The sequence below is a fragment of the Urocitellus parryii genome, chromosome 6 (genome assembly GCF_045843805.1).
Source record: "Urocitellus parryii isolate mUroPar1 chromosome 6, mUroPar1.hap1, whole genome shotgun sequence".
Classification (NCBI taxonomy): Eukaryota; Metazoa; Chordata; class Mammalia; order Rodentia; family Sciuridae; genus Urocitellus; species Urocitellus parryii.
The window spans coordinates 111,510,757-111,533,191 of NC_135536.1; the positions used below are offsets into that span (position 1 = coordinate 111,510,757).

Here is a 22,435-nt window from a genome sequence, read left to right on the forward strand (position 1 = left end):
GGTGATAGAAACTACTTTCTGTCTCTATGGATTTCCTTATTCTGGATATTTCATATAAATGAGATCTTATAATAATCTTTTGTGACAGTTTTATTTCAATTACAATGTTTTCACTGTTCAGTCACCTTGTAGCATGCATCGAGTGTATCAATCATTCCTTTTTTATGGCTTCATAATATTCCATTGTGTAGATGTACCACTTTTTATCTATTCACCAGTAGATGGCTAGATATTTGCATCGCTTCCACTTTGGAGCCACCATGAATGACGTTGCTATGAACATTCATACATGGGTTTTTCGTGAACATGTGTTTTCATTTCCCTTACTTATCTACCTTGGATTACAATTGGTGGGTCATGGGGCAACTCAAAGTCTAGTTTTTTGAGGAATTGCCAAACCTTTTTTCAACGTGGCAGCATTATTTTACCATTTTGCTAGCTGTATTTGAGGGGTCTAATTCTCTTTGTCATTGCTAACTCTTGTTATTATCTTTTTTATTCCTGGCATTCTTGTGGGAGTGAATGAAGTGCTATCTCTTGTGTCTGTGCTTTTGAGGATGATTTCTTCCCTTTGTGTCATTTAACTGAATCATTTAACAAAGATTTATTGGCACTGCTTCTATCAGGAGTGCTGTGCTAGTCCTTGTGGGGGATGGAAAACAGAGGCCCATGATCTTGGTTTCATTCTCCTCTGTGGAAACTCCCTAATGTACAGACTTACCTTGGACTTGGAATAGAGAACTCTGAGCTCTCATCTGAGCTCCATTCCCAAACAGGGCTCTTCCCTTCCTTCTTGGAGCCTTTGTACTGCATGAATCTAGGGCTGGACTAGACAACTCCACGGCCTGAGCTTCGGCACTACTCGTTTCCTGCAGACATCTTCTGCAACAAAGATTATGCTTTATAAAAGATTCTGCATTCCTAGGGCTGTCAGGAAACTGGGAGGGCAAGATGAACTCTGCTGCCCGTTCATCACACTCACCGGGGCCAGTGCTGCCTGCTCATCCTCACCAAGACAGGGCCTTGCTGGGCATGGCAGTCTCCGGGTTGACAAGGGCCATGCACAGGGATCCTTTCTGCTGGGAGCTGTGTCACATGAGTTCTTCTGCTTCGAAAGTCCACACCAAAACCTTTCAGAGATCATTTGTGATAGCATTAAAGGAGCACTTCCCAACAGCCCGGATATTTGTACCATGAAAACTAAAGAAGGATCACATTCAGTAGGGGATTAGAGTGTTCCATTGCTATGGGAAGAAGCGGACACGGATATTAGTCCTACTAACCTGTACTGGGTTATAAAAATTGGGTTTTTGTGTTTTATTAGAGTTGAGTGCTTCATGACAAAATAAGAACGTTGTCTTCCAAAGAATTCATAGTAACCGATGTGATTCTGCAATCTGTATCCGGGGTAAAAATGGGAGTTCATAACCCACTTGAATCAAATGTATGAAATATGATATGTCAAGAGCTTTGTAATGTTGTGAACAACTAATAATAATAAAAAAGTAAGAAAATACTTAAACAGGAAAAAAGAAAGAAAAATGTGTATGTGATTCTGTAGCCTGGGAATATAAATAATATCAGGTGTCTGGATTCCAAGGCCATCAGTCTTGAAACCAACAGAGGGAAGATCATAAATTCATAGAGATAATGGAAGAAACTTGGGAGAGAAGCACAGAAGGCGAGAATGTGTTAAAAGATTTGTGATTTTTTTTTTTACAAAGGTGAAAAATATAAGTATAGCTGCTGCTGATGCAAGTTTACATTTCAAGATGTTTGTTTGTTTGTTTGTTTATTGTGGTGCTGGGGATTAGAACCCAGGGCCTTGTGCATGCAAGGCAAACACCCCACCAACTGAGCTGTTTATTTTGGATACCCATATTAATTTTAAATATAGTTGTGGTACATCCTGCAAGAATTTCCAAAGTGACAGAGAACTTCTGGCGCGCACGTGTGCGCGCGCACACACACACACAGCTTTATATTAATAATTAGCTGGTAATTGGGTGTCATAGAGCTAGACCAAGGATCAGGAACTTGGTCTTTGATCCCTGTTTTCCCCCTAATTATGGGACCTAGTCAAGTTAGTTCATCTCTCACAGTCGTCATCCGTAAGATGAGAAGGTGGGCGATGAAGGTCACCCATCCCTAGTCAGCCAGGATGGGGCTGATTAAGACCTCCGAGGCCCTGAAGGCTTTCCGTTTGAGAGATTTCAGTTACCCCACAGCACAGCAAGTGTGTTAAAATGCCTCCTCACGTAGTATAATTTAGACGTGACTTCCTACGAGTTGTGCTACATTTGACTGACATGATCCACTTTGTGGATATTTTTTAAACACTTATGGTTATTTTGCAGTTTTCACATTTGGGAGCCAGTAATGTGGTTTTTGTTTTGTTTTTGGAATCCAAACATTTTGGAGGCCTTTGAAAAACCATGAGGCCCTAAGCATGGTGGACCCCCCTGGCCCTGAGAGTTCAGTGTCAAAGCCCAGAATTTTTGCTGCTTCTGACCCCACAGACTCCAAAGAACCAATACAAGACAGTGACCAGGGCGGGTGGTAGAGAGAATGGATAAGAGACAGCCTCATGGGGCTGTGACTAAAGTAATGCCCAAAAGGATAAACAGCACCAATAGAGCCAGAAGGGAAGGTCTCCAAGATGAACACCAGTCTGGGTTGCTCACCACCAAGTGACCTTCTCAATGACCACAACGGGTCCCCATCCCGGCTCCAAGAGCCTGGGCTATCCCAGAAGTCGCCACTAGGTGGCAACAGACCAAGAGGCTGCTGTCCCCTCTGCCTGCCTATTGATTTTTTTATGGAATGCAAATATCTCATTAAATATCATAATCATATTAATATTTTACTCATTGAAAATCCTCAAAATTCAATGTGTCCCTTCTTTAAAATTAAGTACCAGCTGTGTTTACCACAGTGGAGATCTCAGTGCTGTAAGGCATTTCAGTGATCCAAATAGGAAATAGAAGAGATGTCATTTATTAACTGCCTGGGAGAACATGTTCTCTTTTAGAGCTAGAATTCTGAAGCCTGTTTTTTTCTCCCCATCTCTGAGAAGCTTTCAAGAATTCTCAAGTCAAAGGTCAAGAAATGAGTTCTCCCTGGCCCTACAGTGACCCGCTCACACCCTATCTCACATAGTCCCAGAACCCTCAAGACAGCCCTCGGGGACAAATGCCATTGGGCTGGCATCCACAGATAAGGAAGCAGGCCCAGAAAGGGGAAGGAAGTTGCTCAAGACCACGAGGGCAGCAATGGCAGGTCAGCACTCCCAGCCAGGCCTAGAATTCTGGCCTGGAGATCTTTCCAATCCAGGGGAGCCATTCATTCACCCCCCACAAGCCCCACTCCTCTCTAGTCCCCCTTACCTTCAGCTGCTGCCATTTCTTCCCCCACCCAGCTGCCCCATCCTTCTCAACTTTATTTTGCCTTGGCCTAACACAGTGAGAAGCAGCAGCCTGCCTCTGCCAGGGTCCCCTGTGGAAGGCCTCACCTGTGCCCAACCAGGGAGACCCTGAGCTGCAGACCTGACAGTGACAACAGAGAAAAAGCTGCCCCAGGCCAGGGACTGATTCTGCTTGAAAATGACAGCGCAGCCCAGCCCCGGCTCCGGACTGCACAGCTGAGAAAGGAGCAAGAGCCCTGGAGTCTCAGTGCCCGCTCTGGAACACTGACCAACAAAGGGACCTCAGAAGTCCCACACTCACACCTGCAGTCTCCACTTTCCCCTCTCAGCCATTCCGGTGGCTGTCTGCGCTCTCTGGAAATGTTAACTTCCTCCTCTCATCTTCTGCAGGGCAAACGTCTTGGCGACATCTTTGATTCCTTCTCTTGGTCTCTCACCCCATATCTGACCCACTGGCAAGTCCTCTGGGCTCTACCTTAATGCATCTGTAATCTGGCCATTCCCCCCAAACCCCCCATTGTCACACTGAGGGAATCACTGTCCTCTCTCACTCATGTTACAGCAATAGCTTCTTAACTGGACTCCCTTTCTCCCTCCTTGCCCCTCCTGTTTTCTTCACCCTTTAGAAGCAGAAGTTAGAGCATATCACGCGTCTGCGCAACGCCCTCCAATGAAGTTCCCACCTCTACAGTTGTATATGGGAAATAAGTCTTTGGCTCTGTACTTAGCCAAACCAGAGGGACAGAGGGACCTTGGCCTATCCATGGTTGGATTATCCAACAACCAACCAGAGGAGCTGGGCACACTGGCTGGCTTTTGCAGCTTAGCCACTGCTGTGGGGACACATGAGTTCGATGAAGGGCTTGGTCTTGCTCAAAAAGGAATCAAGTGGTCCAATGGTGGATTTTCTGTGAATCTGAAAAAAAGCAAGGGCAGGGAGATGACTCACAAATTTCTTCACCAAGGAGGATGGGTCTCGCATCACAGTTTGTTCTGAAGGTCAGATACCATTTCTGTGGTGGGTGAGCTGTCAGTACTGCTTCTCTCAAAGTTGACTTAGTTGAAGAATAAGTCTTTTAAATTTTGTTAACGAGGTAGGTAAATGGTCACAACTCCCAGTTAGCCTCAGAGGTGCACCTGGTGTGGAGGGAAGGTCCACCAGGACTATTATACTCCAGTGACTAGGAGGAAAGTGTGACCCAGAGAGACAGCCTGCTGTGAATCTCAAGTATCTGTCTCAGACCTTGATACCAAAACCTTGGGACTTTAGCAAGCCACTTATCCTGTCTGGAGCCTCCAGTTCTTCTCCTTACAAAAAGAAAATGATAAAAAGAAGAAAGAGAAAGAGAGGAGGGGTGGGGAAGGAGAGGAAGAGAAGGAGGAGGTGGAGAGGAAGGGAGAGGAGGTGGAGAAATGGGGAGGGGAGGAGGAAGAAGAAACCTTGAAATGAGTCTGTAAAATACCTACGGCTTCTTAAAGCTCTGAAACTCTTAATTCTTCGATGAATGTTATTCGATCTATGAATTACTCCCTCCCTGCCATACCTAACCCAATGCCTGTCAGGTTGGCCAGAGTCAAGACCAAGCCCTATGTTACAGATCTTTATTTGCATTTGGAGACAGTTCCAGAACGTAGGGCCTGAGCACATCTGCCCACATCTGCATGCTCTGCCACCCATCCATCCCGCCTGTCACTGGAAAGAGGAGAAGCAGCAGGGGTGAGCAGGCGACCTCCATCTGCCTGGAACACCTAAGGCAAAAAGGGTCTCTCCCCCACCCCTCCCCACACAAGAGCATGTTGTTACCTTGTTATCCCAAAGAACCTGGGACCCGTCTACTGGCTCTCACGTGCCGGGGCCTCTGGATGAAGCGGCAGTGAGTGCAGCCCCCAGCCCGGTGGCAGTCAGGGCGGTGGAGGGCTGGGGCCTCAGCAGTACTTCTCTTCTCCCCCACTCCTGCTGTCCCTCCTTCTTTGCTAGTTGCAATGGACTTCTTTGCCAAATTTCCTGGTAGGCCCCTTTTAAGAAGTTAACCCAAAAGAAGTTGAAAACAATTTTTATGTTTTTAACCCAAAGTATTATCATTTCAACCTGTAATCCATATGAAATGTTATGGATAAAAGATTCTATGTTCTTGTTAGCATCCTCATGATGGAAATCTGGCGTGTTTTCTACACTGACAGCACGTCTCCATTTGGACCAACCACATTTCAAGTGCTCAGTAGCCACAAGCGCTCAACAGCTCAAGAGCAGAAACAGATTAGATTCTAAAGTTAATATCCAAGTCCAAAATTTAAAATGAGATGAAATGAGAGGTGCAGGGGAGCCTAGGGGATGCGGAGGAGGTGCTCCAGGAATATTGGCTCCATTTGAATCTGAGCCCATCCTGGAGAGACACCGGGCTCCTTTTCAGCTCCCCTCCATGGCTACCCTATTAGCGCCAGCTAGACAGATCTAGAATATGCATGAAGTCTATATGCAATTGTGGTTATCATTCTGCCAATATCAGATGGATGGTTAACATTCTGTATATTCTCATGTAGTTTTTTGTATACATATTATTTTTGCAAAGCCGATATTCCTCATGTAAATTTCTATCTTCTTGTTTCCTGCTTCTTTCTAAATCATCAAGTTATCCACAACCATCATCTCTCAGGATAATACCACAGACTGCCCCACCCTTGGGTGTGTCCTCATCTTCTAATCCAAGGACAGCTACCATTTTTCAAAATTAAGAAAGGCTGACTCAAAAGCCTTTGTGCTGCTGTGTTCTTAGGCCTTGATGTAAGTTTCTCTAACATTTAAGCCATCTTCTTAAAAAAAAAATATTTATTTTTTTAGTTTTAGATGGACACAATATCTTTTTTATTTTTACGTGGTGCCGAGGATCAAACCCAGTGCCTCACGCATGTCAGACCAGCGCACTACCATTTGAGCCACATCCCAAGCCCCTAAGCCATCTTTAACAAAATGATTTTTTGAACCTCATCAACCAAACAGTAATCCACAAGTGATGTCTGATGGAGAGCTGGGACCCCTTTGGTTCTTGTCCTGCACCTTTGATACCTGGCTCTGTGACCTAGAGCAAACCACTTCACTTTCCATGCCAGAGTTGCTCCATTTATAAAGTAAACTGATTGCATGAGGTGATTCCAGCTCTAACCTTCAGTAACGTTTCCCCTCTCCCTCACATCTAATCAATTAACCCGTCAAGCTAGTCATTACAAGTCATTACAAGCAAGTCATGTCAAAGCCACCACCAACAAACTGTACAATCCATCCACTCGTGCCATCCCTGCTCACAGTGTCTTTGTACAGGCCACTGTCACCGCTTGTCGGAGTTGTTTGTTCAGTGCAGAAGGAGATTTCGGTTCTAAAGTTAATATCCAAGTCCAAAATTTTAAAAATCAAATGAAATGAGAGGTGCGGGAGAGCCTGGGGGACACAGAAGAGGTGCTCCAGGAACATTGGCTCCATTTGAATCAGAGCCCAGCCTGGAGTGGCACCCGGCTCCCCTTCAGCTCCCCTTGGAAAGGCTGGGGGGAGTTCACGGTGCAGCTTGGAATTGCGGATGCGCCCTGCCGCGCCAGTCCCTGCCCCGCACGCTGAGCGCTTTGGGAAGACAAAGACTCAGCAGCTTCCCCTGAAGGGCTGACGGTCTAGAGGGGGAGATAGGAACCCCGGTACACAAAACAAGCACGCCTCAGGCGGTGTCTTCAGTGGAAAAACCAGATGGAGAGCAGAACAATTATCTGAGCAAATCAGGCAAGCCTGCTGTTGAGGAAAAGGCTTTAGGAAATTTGTTCTACTATTTCTATATTACTTTGTGAACCAAGGAATGAGGGCGGCCTGGAAAAGCAAAAGTACTTTGCTTCTGGAAAGTCCAGAGCTCCCGTCTGTGCTGTCTCAGGCTAGCCCGGATGCCACTTTTCCATCTTAGCATCCTCATGGGTAAAATGGAGCTGGGATGATACCAACCTTGCCCACACCCAGTGGCCTATCGACTGGGTTGCTCTGAAGTTGACCAGTTATGAAATGGGGAGCTTGAGTAGCTCCAGAGACAGCCCAGAATGTCTCTCCTAAAAACCTACTGTTAAAGGGAATGTTTTGTATTGAACTTTATAATCTATAAGACAATGTTATGCATTTTTCCCCCAAACACCATGTAATACATATTATCATTTGCTCCTTTGACACCTAAGGATGCAGAAGTAGAGAAAGCCTCAAACTCGCTCAAGGCCCCCTACACATGGGTTTTCTGACTCTGTAGTTCTCCATCTTTGCCCAATACTGTGCTGCCTCCCTACTAAAATCCTCATCACCAAACAATAATACCATTAGCATAAATATGAACACTGTTTGTTATATACATTTCCCTTTGATCAAGAGCACTAAGACATCACAGAAGCTCTAGGGGGAAAAAAAAAAGTGCCCGGCATGGGAGAGCAGCAAGTTCACTTTCTCCTGTGAAGGAACAGTAACTGTCCCCATCTGATTTACATTTTATGCCATGCAGCAGGAAATATTTAAGTTGACAAATAGGATATTTACAACTGCAATAGATACTTGGCAGTGAGTTTTTAACAATTGTTGCAAATGTGATTTATTTGCTATTATAAAAGGGCATTACTGTGCGAATATGACTCCTGAAATTAGCTTCAGTTTAGCAAGGGGCCTTGACAGCTTGACCCCTTAATATCCTTATAATGATGCCATTTACATTCAATGCTTACTCAAGTCACTCACTGCTAGATTTGTTTGAGAGGAGTCCACTCTAGGGCAGATGTATTATGTATTTTAACATACAGAGTTGGTGAGTGGGGCACTTGTAGGCTTTCAAAGAGGAAAGAAATATTTAATCAAGTCTTCATGAAAATGTGTTAGTTTCCAACTTCCTACAGTGAAAATGCATTACTGCTAATTACAGCACGCTGCAGAAATACAATACTTCATGTTTTCTCCACAAGACACTTCCATGGCATGGATTGTATTAAGCAAGAACATGCACTGATCCTCTGCAACTTCAGTTTTTAATTTGACCAGAGAGTCAGTGCAGGATCCATGCCATCTCCTCCACCAGGGAATGGGCAGAGGGTGGGCTCGGAGGCAGGCAGAGCTGGATTTGAGTCCCAGCACCCCTGCTTCCTATCCCTGTGGACTTGGGACCACCCTGAACTGGTTTCTTCATCCGTAACATCAGGCTGTGGATTGGGGGTTACTATAAAGATCTGAAGAGGGGTTACTATAAAGTTCTGAAGAAAGGTTACTATAAAGACCTGTCCGTACTTGACACATGGGTGCCAGTTGTGGTTTTGTTGCTTGGTTAAATGTCGCTTTGGGGATGCATCCCTGACATCCCTAGGTAAAATCTGTCTGCGCTTTCCTTCTGCCTTATTCCCCCACGTTACTGTATTCCAGACTTCGTTGTATCGTAACTGATTGAATATGTGTGTACCCGACTCCACCTTCTTGATGACAGGACCTGTGCCCATGGTTTGCCTTTGACTCTCCAGTGACTGGCACAGTGATGTCCCTGGAGCATTGAACTGAGGAGGATCCTGGGGTGCTTCTCGATGCAGTGGGAGGTGGGAAATGACAGGGTAATAAAGTGGATCTGTCTGAGGAGAATCAGGAGAGGCCGCACAGGAGCCTTCTCTGTCATTGTCTAACACATAGTAGATGCTCACTGAATATTTGTCCAAGGAATTAATGGACTTTGCTCAGTTATCTTGTAGGTGACAGTAATGTTTAATTCAATGAATGTCTATTTTTGTTTTTAATGCATCCTAGTGTTCTTCCCTACTTTTTGAAGCATTTTCACTTTTAATTCAGCATTAAAAGTGAAGTGGGGTGTCCCTGAGACATAAAAATGTAGAATGGCGGTGGAGCTAAGCCTTACAGGCCAACCATCAGTTTCCCTTTAAAATCATGTTGGGTTTCCCAGAGGTCAACACTGCTTTTTTCGCCCCATTTCAAGGCAAACTACCTCTCCTCTTATTCACTCACTCTTCCCAGCTCATTCTCTCTCACTCTTTGCCCTCTTTCTTCTCTTTCTTTAGCTTCCCATCTCCTGACACCTCCATCCAGTCTCATTTGCTCAGTAGAAAACATTGCACTGAACACCTCTGAAATGCCAAGACACAGGCAAAAAAAATCCAAGTCGACCCGAGCTTTCCGGGAAGGCCCTTCTGTTAGATTTGATCTGTTATTTTCATCTCTGTAACTTCCCATGTAACCTGGAATCCTCTGATTGGAGTCAGACTCCATCCCCCAGCTGAACGGTGCAGAAACAAGCAACATCTCCATCAAGTCCCCTGGGTCACGGGTGTGGTCCCCTCTACTGGGGCTCGGTCTGGTTAGGGGTGGCGGGGCCTTTCCTTTCTCTCCCCATCTCACCCTCACTTCCCCGGCTCCTGTTTTGATCAGGTATGGGCAACGGACCTCAACATCTCGTATAGTGACCAGCTGGCCCTGACTCAGCTCACCCTGTATCTGACGAATGGCCATCTGGATTGCAGTTTGAGCATCCTTAAAGTGCCCCCCTCCGAACCAAGGAAAGAAAGGAGATTGAGGCCCTGTGGCTCCCTGACAGAGCCGGTAAGCAGCAGACGCTTCCTGACTGTCCCCACGTCCAGCAAGGCTCAGCGCTGCGTGCAGAGCTCCTTGATTAGAGAAAGGAGAAAGCTAGTTCTGACACACCCCACATTTTCCAGCCCCTACTGTTTTTATTTTAAAGTTTTCAGCCTCTTGATCCAATATTCTACAGAACTGCTCTGCTTTGAGTCCTCAGGGTCAAGCTATTCAAAACTGCCCTGTCACCTCTCCTTCAAGGTGCCTCCATTCGGAGGCTGATAAGAGACCCACTAGCGCCACATCCACTCAACAACCAGGTCATATTTGTTCTGGCCGTTAAACGCCTCACCCCTGCCCCTTCTCTGCCTCCAGGAAGGTATTACCTGGGTTTCTGCTTTCATTATCTCACACTAGATACTGGCTAAGTTTCCCTGTCCCCTAGGTCTCTCCTCTCCTCGTCAAAGCAGCAAGGTAAAAAGCAAATCAATGAGTGTTACTCTGCTACTTAGGATATTTAAATAAGACCTGTGACCTTCAGCAAAATCTGCACTCCAACTTCCCAGCTTGGTTAATGAGGCCCTTTGTGACCTGTCTCTTCCAACAATCACAGCCTCCCTTCTCATCACTAGCCCCTCGCAAGGGTGGCTGAGACCAGGTCCTGCAGCTGGTTGAGAGTCACCAACCTCAGCACCTGGATAGCCAAGGGTAGGTCTCCATGGAGACACAAGATACTTGGTCCAACAATCGAAATTGATCGTGCAGAGAAGGATCAAAGGTTGAAACTACCTAAAGGCCCTTAGTGTAGGAATGTCTTGGGGCTCTCCAGCCACATCTGCTGGGACAACTGCCAAGGGTTTCTTCTGCTTCTACAGCAGTAGGCTTCAAGCCCTTTTGGCAAATGAAGCACCACTTGAAATCCAAATATAGAAAACACATCAAAGAGGACTCCATCCTAGTGTCCCAGAGATACCTTTACAGATCAGCGTCTCCTGCCTCTGCTGAATCCCTTTGGGTCTAGGAGATGCCTCTGGATTTAAAGGACCCTGTTTGACTCTGGCCAGGCTCCACAGTCTCCCTAGAGAGTGTGCCTGGTATCTTAGGGCTCAAATAGCTTCCCGCTTCTCCTCCTCCCTCAGTCCAGTTGTCCTGTGAGTTACCAGCCAGGACCTCATTCACAGGAATCCCCTGGATGTCTGTTGATTAAGAAGAGAGGCAGAGCTGGGCACCAGTGGTGCACGCCTGTAATCCCAGTGGCTTGGGAGGCTGAGGGAGGAAGATCTCAAGTACAAAGCCAGCCTCAGCAAAAGCGAAGTGCTAAGCAACTCAGTGAGACCCTGTCTCTAAATAAAATACTAAATAGGGTTGGAGGTGTGGTTCAGTGGTTGAAGGCCCCTGAGTTCAATCCCTGGTACCAAATAAAGAAAGAAAGAAGGGAAGCGGAGTGGGACTAGAGAGATTAATTAGGCCCCAGGACCTTGCTGAGAACCAGTGTCTCACAGCCCCACCTGTGGCCTTTATCTTCACTAAAGGGAACTGTGAACCCCAGGTTCAGTGCCAGAGGGAGAGGGCAGTAACGTGAGTCTTTTTGGCTAGTGAACCTAACCACAGGACTTCCAAAAGGAAGCTAGCTGGAAGCTGAGTTGGTTTTCAACACAAGCCTTCCAAAGACAATTCACCACACTAAAGTAGCTTCACAAATTGTGAGCAGAAGTTGTACTTTGAATTAGAAGCACTCTGCCATTTTCCCAATTGCCGCTAGGTTTCGTTCCTAGCTACATGCCACAGATGGGAATTCTCCTGTGATCAAGAGTGTTAAACACTTTTAGGAACTGCCTGTACACAAGACGGAAGCATTACGATCTTCAATAATTCAAATGTCTCTACAGTAGGAAAGCCGTGCAGGGTCTCTGATGCAGGGAGACATTCAAAGCGCTTTTGGTGTTAGAGAGAAAGATGGATGCACTCACCCTGGTGCCACTGTGCTTGTGTGTGCACGTGTGATAGGCTGTGTTTTTTTTTTTTTTAAGAAGCATGTACAGATGCATACACAGCACAATTTGCAACCAATTGAAGCCTCCTGAACAAGTGTGAACAGACCGCAATGCGTTGAAGACCAAGAGGGAGGAAACACACAGAGGAAACCACTATGAGAATGAGCGCAGTCACAACCACTGCCTATCAAATACTCCCGTCTGACCCTATTTCTTTAATAATGTGTTATACAGAGATAGGAAAAGAAAAAAAAATGTTCTGGACTACCAGAAAGGACTCAGAGTTGTCCCAAGTCACAAACAGGTGGCTGGACTGTTTAGACCTGATTAGACCAGGAGAGCAAACTCCTGAACCTGTCTCCTCTACAGATAAGCACTTGAAGGTGCAAACAAATAAACCTGAAGGTGAGAAATCCCAGGTGTGCCTGTTTTAGAAATAAGCAAAAAATCACTTTTGAACTTTTAATTAACGTTCTGTCATAATCAGCACACACACACACACACAAAAATCATCACCCCTTTCTATCCGTTTTCACTGGGCCCCTCTTTCTGGACCCTCTAAGCCACTGCTGGCGAGTAGCCGAAAGGGAACATCTTTCTCAACATCTTAAAACAACCCAAGTCATTTATACACATCTTAACAGCACATGATCTGTAATGAATGATTAAGTAAAACCTTTTGTGTTAAATTATGATGTTAATAATGATTCTGTCTCCTGTAATTTATTATGAATTCTCAAATGCTTCGGGTTTGATTTTGATAGAATGCAACAACAACGGAGTTTATGCGATGACTTTATTTTTAGAACTTGTTCTTTGAAGGCACACATTTCCCCACTACCGCTGCTACTGTAATTATGTACAAAACCAATCACTCATTAGAGTTAGGATACATTATCTTCTAGACAGATGAGGCTAAATAAGCAACACATTAATAATTCAGAGAGCAGTTCATTATGCATGTGGATGCCTGCATCGTAACTGAAATAAGAACCTCATCAGCCTCTGCCAACCCTTAAACAATAGTTCTGTGTTATTGCAGCCACATTCCAGTTTACGCTTGTTAAACTGCTACTTGGATTATTTTATCAAACATTCATTTATTTGTGGTCCCTTACTGCCGAGAACAGATTTTGGAAGCTCCTTTTTTAAGTTAATGATTTGAGCAATGGGTGTTATTAATTCTCAGAATATTATAAACATGATTAATTTTCAGGCAGAGATTTATTACATAAGGATTTCAACTATGTCAACTGAAATGCATCACTGTCAAAACAAGTATCATGGCGAAAATAGAATATGCTCCACACTTCAAATGCTGGTGCTCAGAACTAAATCAATTTAAATTGTGGCTGAAGCAAAATTATATTCTCCAGTGAAAAGGAGTATTTCGAGCTTCCTTTATTTAGCTTGAAGCACTCTTGTTAGATTGTGATTTAGAAAGGTAGTTTAATAAGACTAGACTTCTACCAATAATGCTTTGTCTTTTATTTTTTCCCCGTTTTTGTAGAAAAGGCTTGCTTCTGAAATTCCCACATGTCCTCCATGCGGCCAGGGAATCTGGAGTGAAGGGCACTGGCCTGGGAGTCAGGCATCATGAGTTCTGATCTTGTCCCTGGCCTCAGTTTCCTTATTTTGAGAATAAGGGAGGGTTAAATGATGCCGACTTCTCTTGAGCAAGCTGATTTTCGGGCCTGTGGGAAGGAGCTCTGTTTCCAGCCCACCTGGGCAACTTCAGCTGCAAAGGAACATGGGAAAGGCGTGTCCTCCATACTGTGGCCTTTCCTGCATGGAGCTGCCCTCCCCCAGAAACTTCTAGAAAGGCATAATATTGTTATGACAGTAAGTCTTCATCAGCCATCACCTTAGCTGTATGAGTTAATACTTTCAGCAAGAATCAAGAGGAAATAAATCCAGCAGGTATTTACTCAACATGTATTCGTGCCTGACATTCAGAGGCTGTGTGTGGTGGCACACACCTGTTATCCAGTGACTCGGGAGGCTGAGGCAGGAGGATCACAGGTTCAAGGCCAGCCTGAGCAACTTAGTGAGACCCTGTCTCAATGTAAAACATAAAAAGGTCTGGGGATGCAGTGATAGAGTGTCCCTGGGTTCAATCTCTAGTATACACACACACACACACACACACACACACACACACACATAAGAAAAACAACAACAACAACAAAAACAACAACAACAACAAAACCAACAACCACAGGACATAAGGACAAGCAGCAAAGAGTTCCAGATTTATGGAAGGATACAATTAGGCAGCAGATAACTATGCCGCATATGTTAGTATGATGATAACATCCAGAATGCGGTGAGCCTTTCTCCACATCAGGTATTTGATACAGGCTTTACAGGAATCTTTTTACAACTCAATATATTAAGCAATTACTGTTATCATGTTTATTTTTAGATAAGAAGATCAAGGAATGTTAAGAAATATTAAGCAACTCAGTAAAGGTCGCTCAGCAAGCAACTGATAAAGGCAAGATTTAACATCAGGGTTGTCAAATTTCAAGGCTTGTATGTTTACCCTGACTCACCCTGGCTGAGAGTCAGGGATCCTGCCGCAGAGGAGGTGACACTCATCCAGAGGAAGTCTCTGGATGAGGCCATCAAGAAAACTCTTTCTCCAGAGGAGCATCCCTCCCCCTGTGGACTGAGGCTGTTAGTAGGCATGGTGCCTTCAGGAGCCGGCTACCTGTCTGCTCTGAGCTCAGCCAAAATTCAGTAGCACTCTGTGGGCTGGATGGGTATGGACAAGTCTTGGATTTTGGAAAAGAAACAAGATTTCAATATAAACAGCAGAAAGTATGGAAAAGATCATGTCACCTATACCATGAGCCCTAGAGACAAGTTTTTCTATATTTTTCTAAAACATTTTCCACACAAAAATACTCAGGAAGTAACATTTCAGCTCTTCAAAATCAAGTTTAATGGCATTCTTATTTAAGTTTTTGAAGTACATATAATTTGCATGATTCAAAACGCCAGTCCTTCTGATGGCTATGAAGCCTATTGCCCAGCTCCCACCTCACCCCACAATGATCACCTCCACTCTCAGGGCTTGTGTGTGCTTTCAGCATATCTTTTGTACAGACAAGTAAATACACACATAGAGGATCTCTCTCCCCCTTTATATCCAAAACGTACTCTATGGTGCACACTTCTGAATTTCACTTTCTTCTTTGAAGAACTTTCTATACCAGTTCATTAAGAATGTTCTCATTCAACATCCGCATGTTATTCTGTTTGCATGCTGTGCCATAATTTAGTTACCCTTTTCTCTGCAGGTAGATTTTGGGGTTGCTTCCATTTTTCATATTACAAACAATACTATAGAGAATAACTTTGTACGTGCATCTTTTTGTACGTGTTTTAAGTATAGCTTAGAAAATACATTTCAACAGATTTTTTTTTCTGTAGACACCATAGGATTGGTTAAGTCTTTTTTAAAAGGAGGTATATTCTTTATGTTCATCTTTCTTAGGATTATTGTAACACATTTATTGAGCACTTAATATATGCCAGGAATTTCACCAAGCATCAAGATACAAAGACATTTGACAAAGTTCCCCATCCTTGAGAAGTTGAGAGGAGATACAGAAGAGATGTTGGCATTAAAACAGCACATACCAAGGAAAACCCACAAGGCCTCCTGTAAATGCCATTTGAGTGACAGACTCCCGGCCTGCTGCTGGAGTTCTTAGGAGAGATGCATTGGACTAGTAGGTCCAGGGGATACTGTAAGTACACAGAACTTGGTATGGCCTTAAGGATGAGAGCAATCAGTAAGAGACCTCCCCCAGCAGATGGGAATGAGTCTGAAGAGAGACTGGTCTGTAAAGAGGCAGCAGTGAACCAAGGGCAGAGAATCAGGGGAGGGAGAGGTAAGGAGGAGTGGCGAGGACAGAGCAGTGAGCAAGCCTGGGGCTGCCCACTCAGCCAAGCTCCTGGATTTCAACTTGAAGGCCCTTAAGAAGAGACATGAAGACTTCTGATCAGGAGAATGACCAACCTGGGGAGAACCTGGGCTTGGGGAAAACCATCCATCTGGGGGTAAGCTTGAAATCCCAGGAGACAGAGGACCAGCAAAGGAACAACCTGGGGAATTACATGTATTGTGGATCCAAAGCCCTTTTAAAGGAACTGCAACAAAAATGGAAGCTACCATTTACCAGGTTCCAGGCCCAGTGCTAGGTGATCAAAAGTTCAGAGACATTAAATGATATGCTCAAGATCACACAGATAGTAAGTGGCCCAGACAGGTTTTGAAGATCAGCCTTGCTGATTCCATACAACCTTTCCACGGCAGAATTCTGCATGCATCTGTATCTCCAGCACTCCCTGGAAATAAAGGTCTGGACTAGGTTGGTGATGGTAACAGAAAAGATGCAGCAACTGAGAGACATACTAAATGTCTGACTCTTCCTTTGGATCTTTCATGAATTTCAAGCTCAGGTTCGGCAGGAGGTGGGATTGCAGTCTGCATCCACGGGAAAGGAAGAAACCTCAGTGCCACCTGTCTAGTAACCACGTACCACAGGACAATGAGCTCTTCTGCTGTACTCTGGAGACAAGATACACAGCATTGAGCTGATTGTACAAGCAGGTGCCTGCCTGTCCTTCTGGTTGACTGGGGCTTGATCTTGATTTTGCTTGTTTATATAGTATGGCAGCATAAGACATGTTTAGAAGACAAAAATAACCTTGGAATTATCTTGTGAATTCATGGCAATTACCACGCAATTACATGCTCAGTAACCACAATGGAATTCCAGAGTATTTACAGTTCACTGCCATGTGCAAAAGCTCAGGCTTCTGGGCCTTCATTGAACGCAGGAGCATGGCACAGCCTGGCATGGCAGGGTGGACAGAGCTGGTGGCCGTGGCCATCCAGACTGACTAACCAGCTGAGCCAGAGTTTCTCTTAGCTGGTTTTGGTCACCTCACCAATAATTCCTATTTAGTCCATCTGGACCACATTGTCTTCCAGGAGGCAAAGCCTGAGAGATGGCCCTGAGTTGTCATTATTGGGGAGATGGTGTGACCATCCTCTAGGCTTTGTAAATCACAGGCTTCCACCCTAAGCACTCATTGACTGGCTGCGCCTTGAGTCACATGTTTTCTTGAAGAGTCTCTTAAGTCAGAGGGAAGTGCTCTCCACCTAATCTATTCCATTTATTCAATCTTTCTCTTATTCAGTAAACACTGAAGGGCTGCTCTGCATTCTAGCATAATGCCCAACTTAGAGATTCAGAAACCAAGAGACAGACAGGAGAGCAACTCATGCTAGGTCAGGGTGATAACAATGTACAGTCGTGAGGCACAGGAGGGTCAAGTAGATTTTATTTTGTCCAAAAGAAAAAAAAATCTTGGGAGAGGATGGAGAAAGGTTGACCAATGGGTATAAGTCACAGTTAGATGGGGACAAGAAGCTCTGGGTTACTATTGCCAGTATGGTGACTATGGATAACAATTAGACACTGTACCTTTCAAAAGGCCAGAAGAAAGGCTTTTTATCAAACATGATAAATGTTTGAGGAGATAAATATGTTTAACCTGATTTAAACATTACAGAATGTATATGTGTATCAAACATCACATGATATCCCATTAATATGTATTTTTATGTTTTTGTATGTTAGTTAAAGTTTTTAAAAAATTCCATTGGCTACAGATGGGACAACACATTTTGAAGGTACACAATCCAAGATGCATTAGTCTGCAGGGGCCTAACATCTTTTTATTTTTATTTTTTAAAATTTTTAGTTGTAGATGAACACAATGCCTTTATTTATTTATTTTTATATGGTGCTGAGGATGGAACCCCATGCCTCGCATGTTCTAGGCAAGTGCTCTACTACTGAGCCACAACCCCAGCCCCCTAACACTTTCATAGGCACGGATTCTGCCTACATATGGGAAGAGCAGCCTTAACAGTGGTACTGACCATAACCCTCAGATAACAGCACTTGATATAAATGCTGAAGGAAAAGACACTCCACATGGGGTGACCATGAAACCTGTGTTGTATGTGAGAGAGAGAGATACACAGGAGAGGAAAGGATGACCGTCCTGTGATGGCACTCAGTCATCCCCAGATCTCTGCATTATCTCAGAGACAGACAGACAGACAGACAGCCTGAAGACTGACTACAGATGAGTGTCAGGTTGCTAGATCGCCCACAGCCAGCTTCCTACCATTTGCACCTCCTTTGACTTCTTTTCCAAGTCACTGCACCTGGTTGACCAGCACCTGAGGATCCCTAAGGTTCAAGATATGGGCCAAGAATCTTCATCTTCTATGATCTAAGTTTGCTGTATATGCAGTTCTTCAAATTTCTAGTTATCCCAGGAGAAACAGCTGATTGTCAGATGCAAATGTCACATCTCATAAATGGCACGCTACAAAATTGTTAGGATTCAATGTGTTACTTTTTGTGCATTCAGTTTTACATATTTTGGGGAAATATGTATGTAAAATTCTTTGGGTTTATTGTAACTAGTCTCTTTAGGGTAGCTCCCCCTGATGGATAAGCAAGATAAAGAATAGCCATCTTCCAAAGAAAGCAGTTGTATCAAAATTCTAATATTGAGCTGGGCACAATGATGCATGCCTGTGATCCCAGCGACTCAGGAAGCTGAGGCAGGTGGATGGTGAGTTCAAAGCCGGCCTCAGCAAAAAGCAAGGCACTAACTTACTCATTGAGACCCTGTCTCTAAATAAAATACAAAATAGGGCTGGACATGTGGCTCAGTGGTTGAGAGCCCCTGAGTTCAATCCCTCGTTCAAAAAAAAATTTTATATATATAAATAAAATATTGGCAACCTCAAGCAAGTGGGTTATGTTCAGTGGCTTGCTTCCAAAAATGTATGGTATGGAAAAGGAGAAAAGCATCTTTAGGAGAGAAACCTGTAAAGTTTTGCCAAGGTGGCAGAAGAAATTGTAGCCAGATAAACCAGGTGAGCATCATCAGCAATAAGTCATGTTGATAGCATATGTGTTGGCCACCTTTCTGTTACTAAAACAAAATATCTGAGGTAATTAACTTAAAGAGAAAAGGTGTATTTTGCCCACAGTTTTTATGGTCCTGTCCATGATGGAGTGGCTCCATTGCTCTAGGCCTCTGGTGGGGATGACAGATTGTAATACTGGGGGAAGGTAGTAGAGCAAAACCACTTTCATCATGAGCCAGGACTCAAAGCAAGAGAGGAAGAGAAAGACATGGGGCTCCCGCAATCCTCTTTGAGGGCATGTCCCCACTAACCTAAGGACAGCTCATAAGGCTCCGCCTCCCAATGTTCCACCACCTCCCAAAAGCACGGCCCTGGGGACCGAGACCTTCACACATGGAACATTCAACAATCTATAGCAGCATGGACCCTTGATGCAAGGTAATAAAACTGGCAGTTTATTTGTGTGATCTTCCTCTCAATGACACAGTGCCCCTGTCTCACCAGTAACCCACAGTTCTGTAAGATGTCAATGACAAGGCCACTCTAGCTTTTCTGCTTATCTGCAGCTATTCTAACACCCAAAGTGTGTCTAAATGTGTTTAGAAAGAGCCTAACTTTCAGCTGTGGCCTTTTCCAGTCTCTGGCAACCAGCCGCTATGCTGTGATGAGCACCGAGCTGAGGCACAACAATCTCTCTCTGGTTTTCCACTATGTCTTTCTCCAGATGTGCAAGGCCCACGGCATCGGCTATGACCTTGAGGTATGAGGGGTTACAGGTTCGCCAGGGTGGATCCAATACAGGCCCGCAGGTGCTCGAGGTGATTGATAGCTTGCTGCCCCTTCAAAACAGATATTCTTTAAGAATTCATTTGGTATGTATTTAGAGGAAGGTGGAGGCTTAGAGGGCAGAAAGGCACTCCACCAGGAGTCGCACAGACCTGGGAAGTTCAGTTCCTGTCTAGACTTGCTCAACCACCTTGGTAATGCAAAAGCCCTGCTCTCGGCCACAGAGCTGGAATTCCAAGTTTAAGACACTGGTGGATTTGGTTTCTGCTGAGGACCTGCTTCCTGGCTTGTAGATAGCCACATTCCCGATCCTCACATCAGAAAGAGAGGGAAATCTAATGCCTCTTTTTTTTTTTTTTTTTTTTTTTTTTTTTACAAGGATGCCAGTTCTAACGGATCAGGGCCCTACATTTAGGACCTCCTAGAGCCTTAATCTTCTCTCCTTGAAGGCCTTGCATGCCATATAGTCATCTATGGATTGAAGGCTTGAAAATGTTAATTTGGGGACAATGTAACTCAGTCCATCACATTCTCCTATCTCATATAACAATTTACTCCATGAAGGAGTTCTGATCAAAAAGGGTGTCTCCCATTTTTGATCCCTGTGCAACCTCCTCATCCTGCACAGTCTCCTCACTGAACTTGTGTCTAGAGACTCATGTGACTCTGGAGAAAGTTTTTTTTTTTCCACTTTGATGCAGATTTTCAAATCTCTGATACCCAGGGCTGTTCTAAGACCCCCGAGGGCCGGTGTGTGTGCTTACTTGTGGAAGATCCAATCCCACAACAAAACATTGAAATAAATTCACCTCCCACATTAAATATAATGCATATATAATGACATAATAATTGAGCAGTAGCCAGTTGGTTGAATGCTTTGATTTGCAGAGATTCAGTTCAATATCTATTAATTTTTAGTTGTCATACTTGAGGACCAAAACCATTTTCAGGAGTCAGATATTTTTATTAGCCCTTGAAAAGCATGCAGATCTTTAGCATGGGGCTGACCATGACCATGGAGCTGATACTTGGCAACCCCCAACAAGCTGCCAGGACACTGCCAGGGTGCATAAGACCCTTTGGTTTGATTGATTCATGCTGGTTGCAAACATGTATAATGGGGCTCATTTTGCCTTGCAATACATTAAATTTGATAAAATGCAGAAAGGATGAAAAAGCCAGACTGAACTGATTTACCTTAAATTAATTGTTGCGTCTGTTGCACAGGATCCCTTTGTAATTAGTTTCTAGCTCCAGACCGATGAGACTGAAACACTGTCACGTACCACAAGGTGGCCAAATCTAACTGTACCTCAATCTGAATCTATGTATTTTCTTCTAAAATATCAAAATAGATCAAATTCTGTGAATAGGCGTATTGGGCAGGAAAAGACTCCTGCCTAAAAGAAAAAGTGCTCCGTCATTTCCTATTACCTGGAATTATTTCTAGAGATTTATTCTTAGTCTAAAGGCTTTGCACTTGATTGGGGTTCTAAGCTTCAAACTCAGTAAGTTGTTTATACTTTTGTCTCTAGAGTTGATCAGATCCAATTCTAAGAACAGATTTTAGTAGGGAAACAGATTGACATGGCCCAGGGAATGCCCGGGAGGGGCACAGGGGAAGGGGTGTCACTGAGGGTCACCGGAGACAGCTACAGAAAAGGTGCACAGAGAGGCACCAAAGACAGCCAGCACAGTCTCCAAGAGTCACCTCCAGGTGGCCATGCTGAACAACTTACAGGATGAAATACAAAACAGGAGGGAAGAGAGAAAACTATGGATTGGGAGTGACAGAAAAATGTAACAGCATGAAGAAGAGGACGGCAGAAACAAAGAGAAAGAATAAAATCCAGGGGCTGGAAGAAGTCATTTTTAAAAAGGAAAAGAGATAGAGAGAGAGAGAGAGAGAGAAATAAACAGAAAAGGAGAGATGGTAGGGAGTGGGATTACAAAACTCTGAGGTCAAAGGGGTCATTCGACCACAATTTTTGAAAATTCTTTAGCAGTATCTTGTTTGTTTGTTTGTTTTTTTTTTTTTCTGAGATGGGTTCTCATATTTTTAGACCCCGGGGTCCATCCCTGGTCAGAATTCTCTACTTTCTCTCTAGAGGGCCTTTTCTTGGTGATGAACCAGCATTTACAGAGCATCTATGTGGTTCAGCCATGGAACTGAGCACCTCGCTTCACTGTCTCACTTACTCTTCATGCTGTGTTATAAGAAGGTATACTTCTGTCATATGACAGTGAGGATTTTCCCAAGAGTCAGAATCAGACATTTCATGGAACTGACTTTTTCTTTCTTTCTTTTTTCTTTTATTTTTATTCTTTTTTTTTTTTTTTTGGAGGGGGTAGGGAGTAACCAGGGATTGAATCCAGGGGCACTAAACCAATAAGCTACATCCCCAGCCCTGTTTTGTATTTTATTTAGAGACAGGGTCTTACTGAGTTGCTTAGGATCTCACTAAGTTGCTGCGGCTGGCTTTGAACTTGTGATCCTCCTGCCTCAGCCTCCTGAGCCGTTGGAATTACAGATGAGCACCACTCTGCCCAGCTGGCACAGACATTTGAACCCATAAATGTCCACAAAGTCAAACATCATTCTTTTTCTTACACTAAGGCATCAGCTATGTGCCTTTTCCTTTTAACAACTATTTTCCACTAAAATAGGATTACCTACTAGTCCCCAAATG

At 44.2% G+C, this 22,435-nt stretch overlaps 1 protein-coding gene across 1 annotated transcript in view; it reads left to right on the forward strand.

Annotated features, from left to right (window-relative positions):
* Nucleotides 1-22,435, forward strand: part of Iqch (IQ motif containing H) — a 124,717-nt gene that overhangs the window by 89,483 nt on the left and 12,799 nt on the right. The window contains exon 11 of the mRNA XM_026408830.2: nucleotides 9,849-10,019. Within this exon, the coding sequence (XP_026264615.1) occupies nucleotides 9,849-10,019 (171 nt within the window). The remainder of the gene's footprint in view (nucleotides 1-9,848; nucleotides 10,020-22,435) is intronic.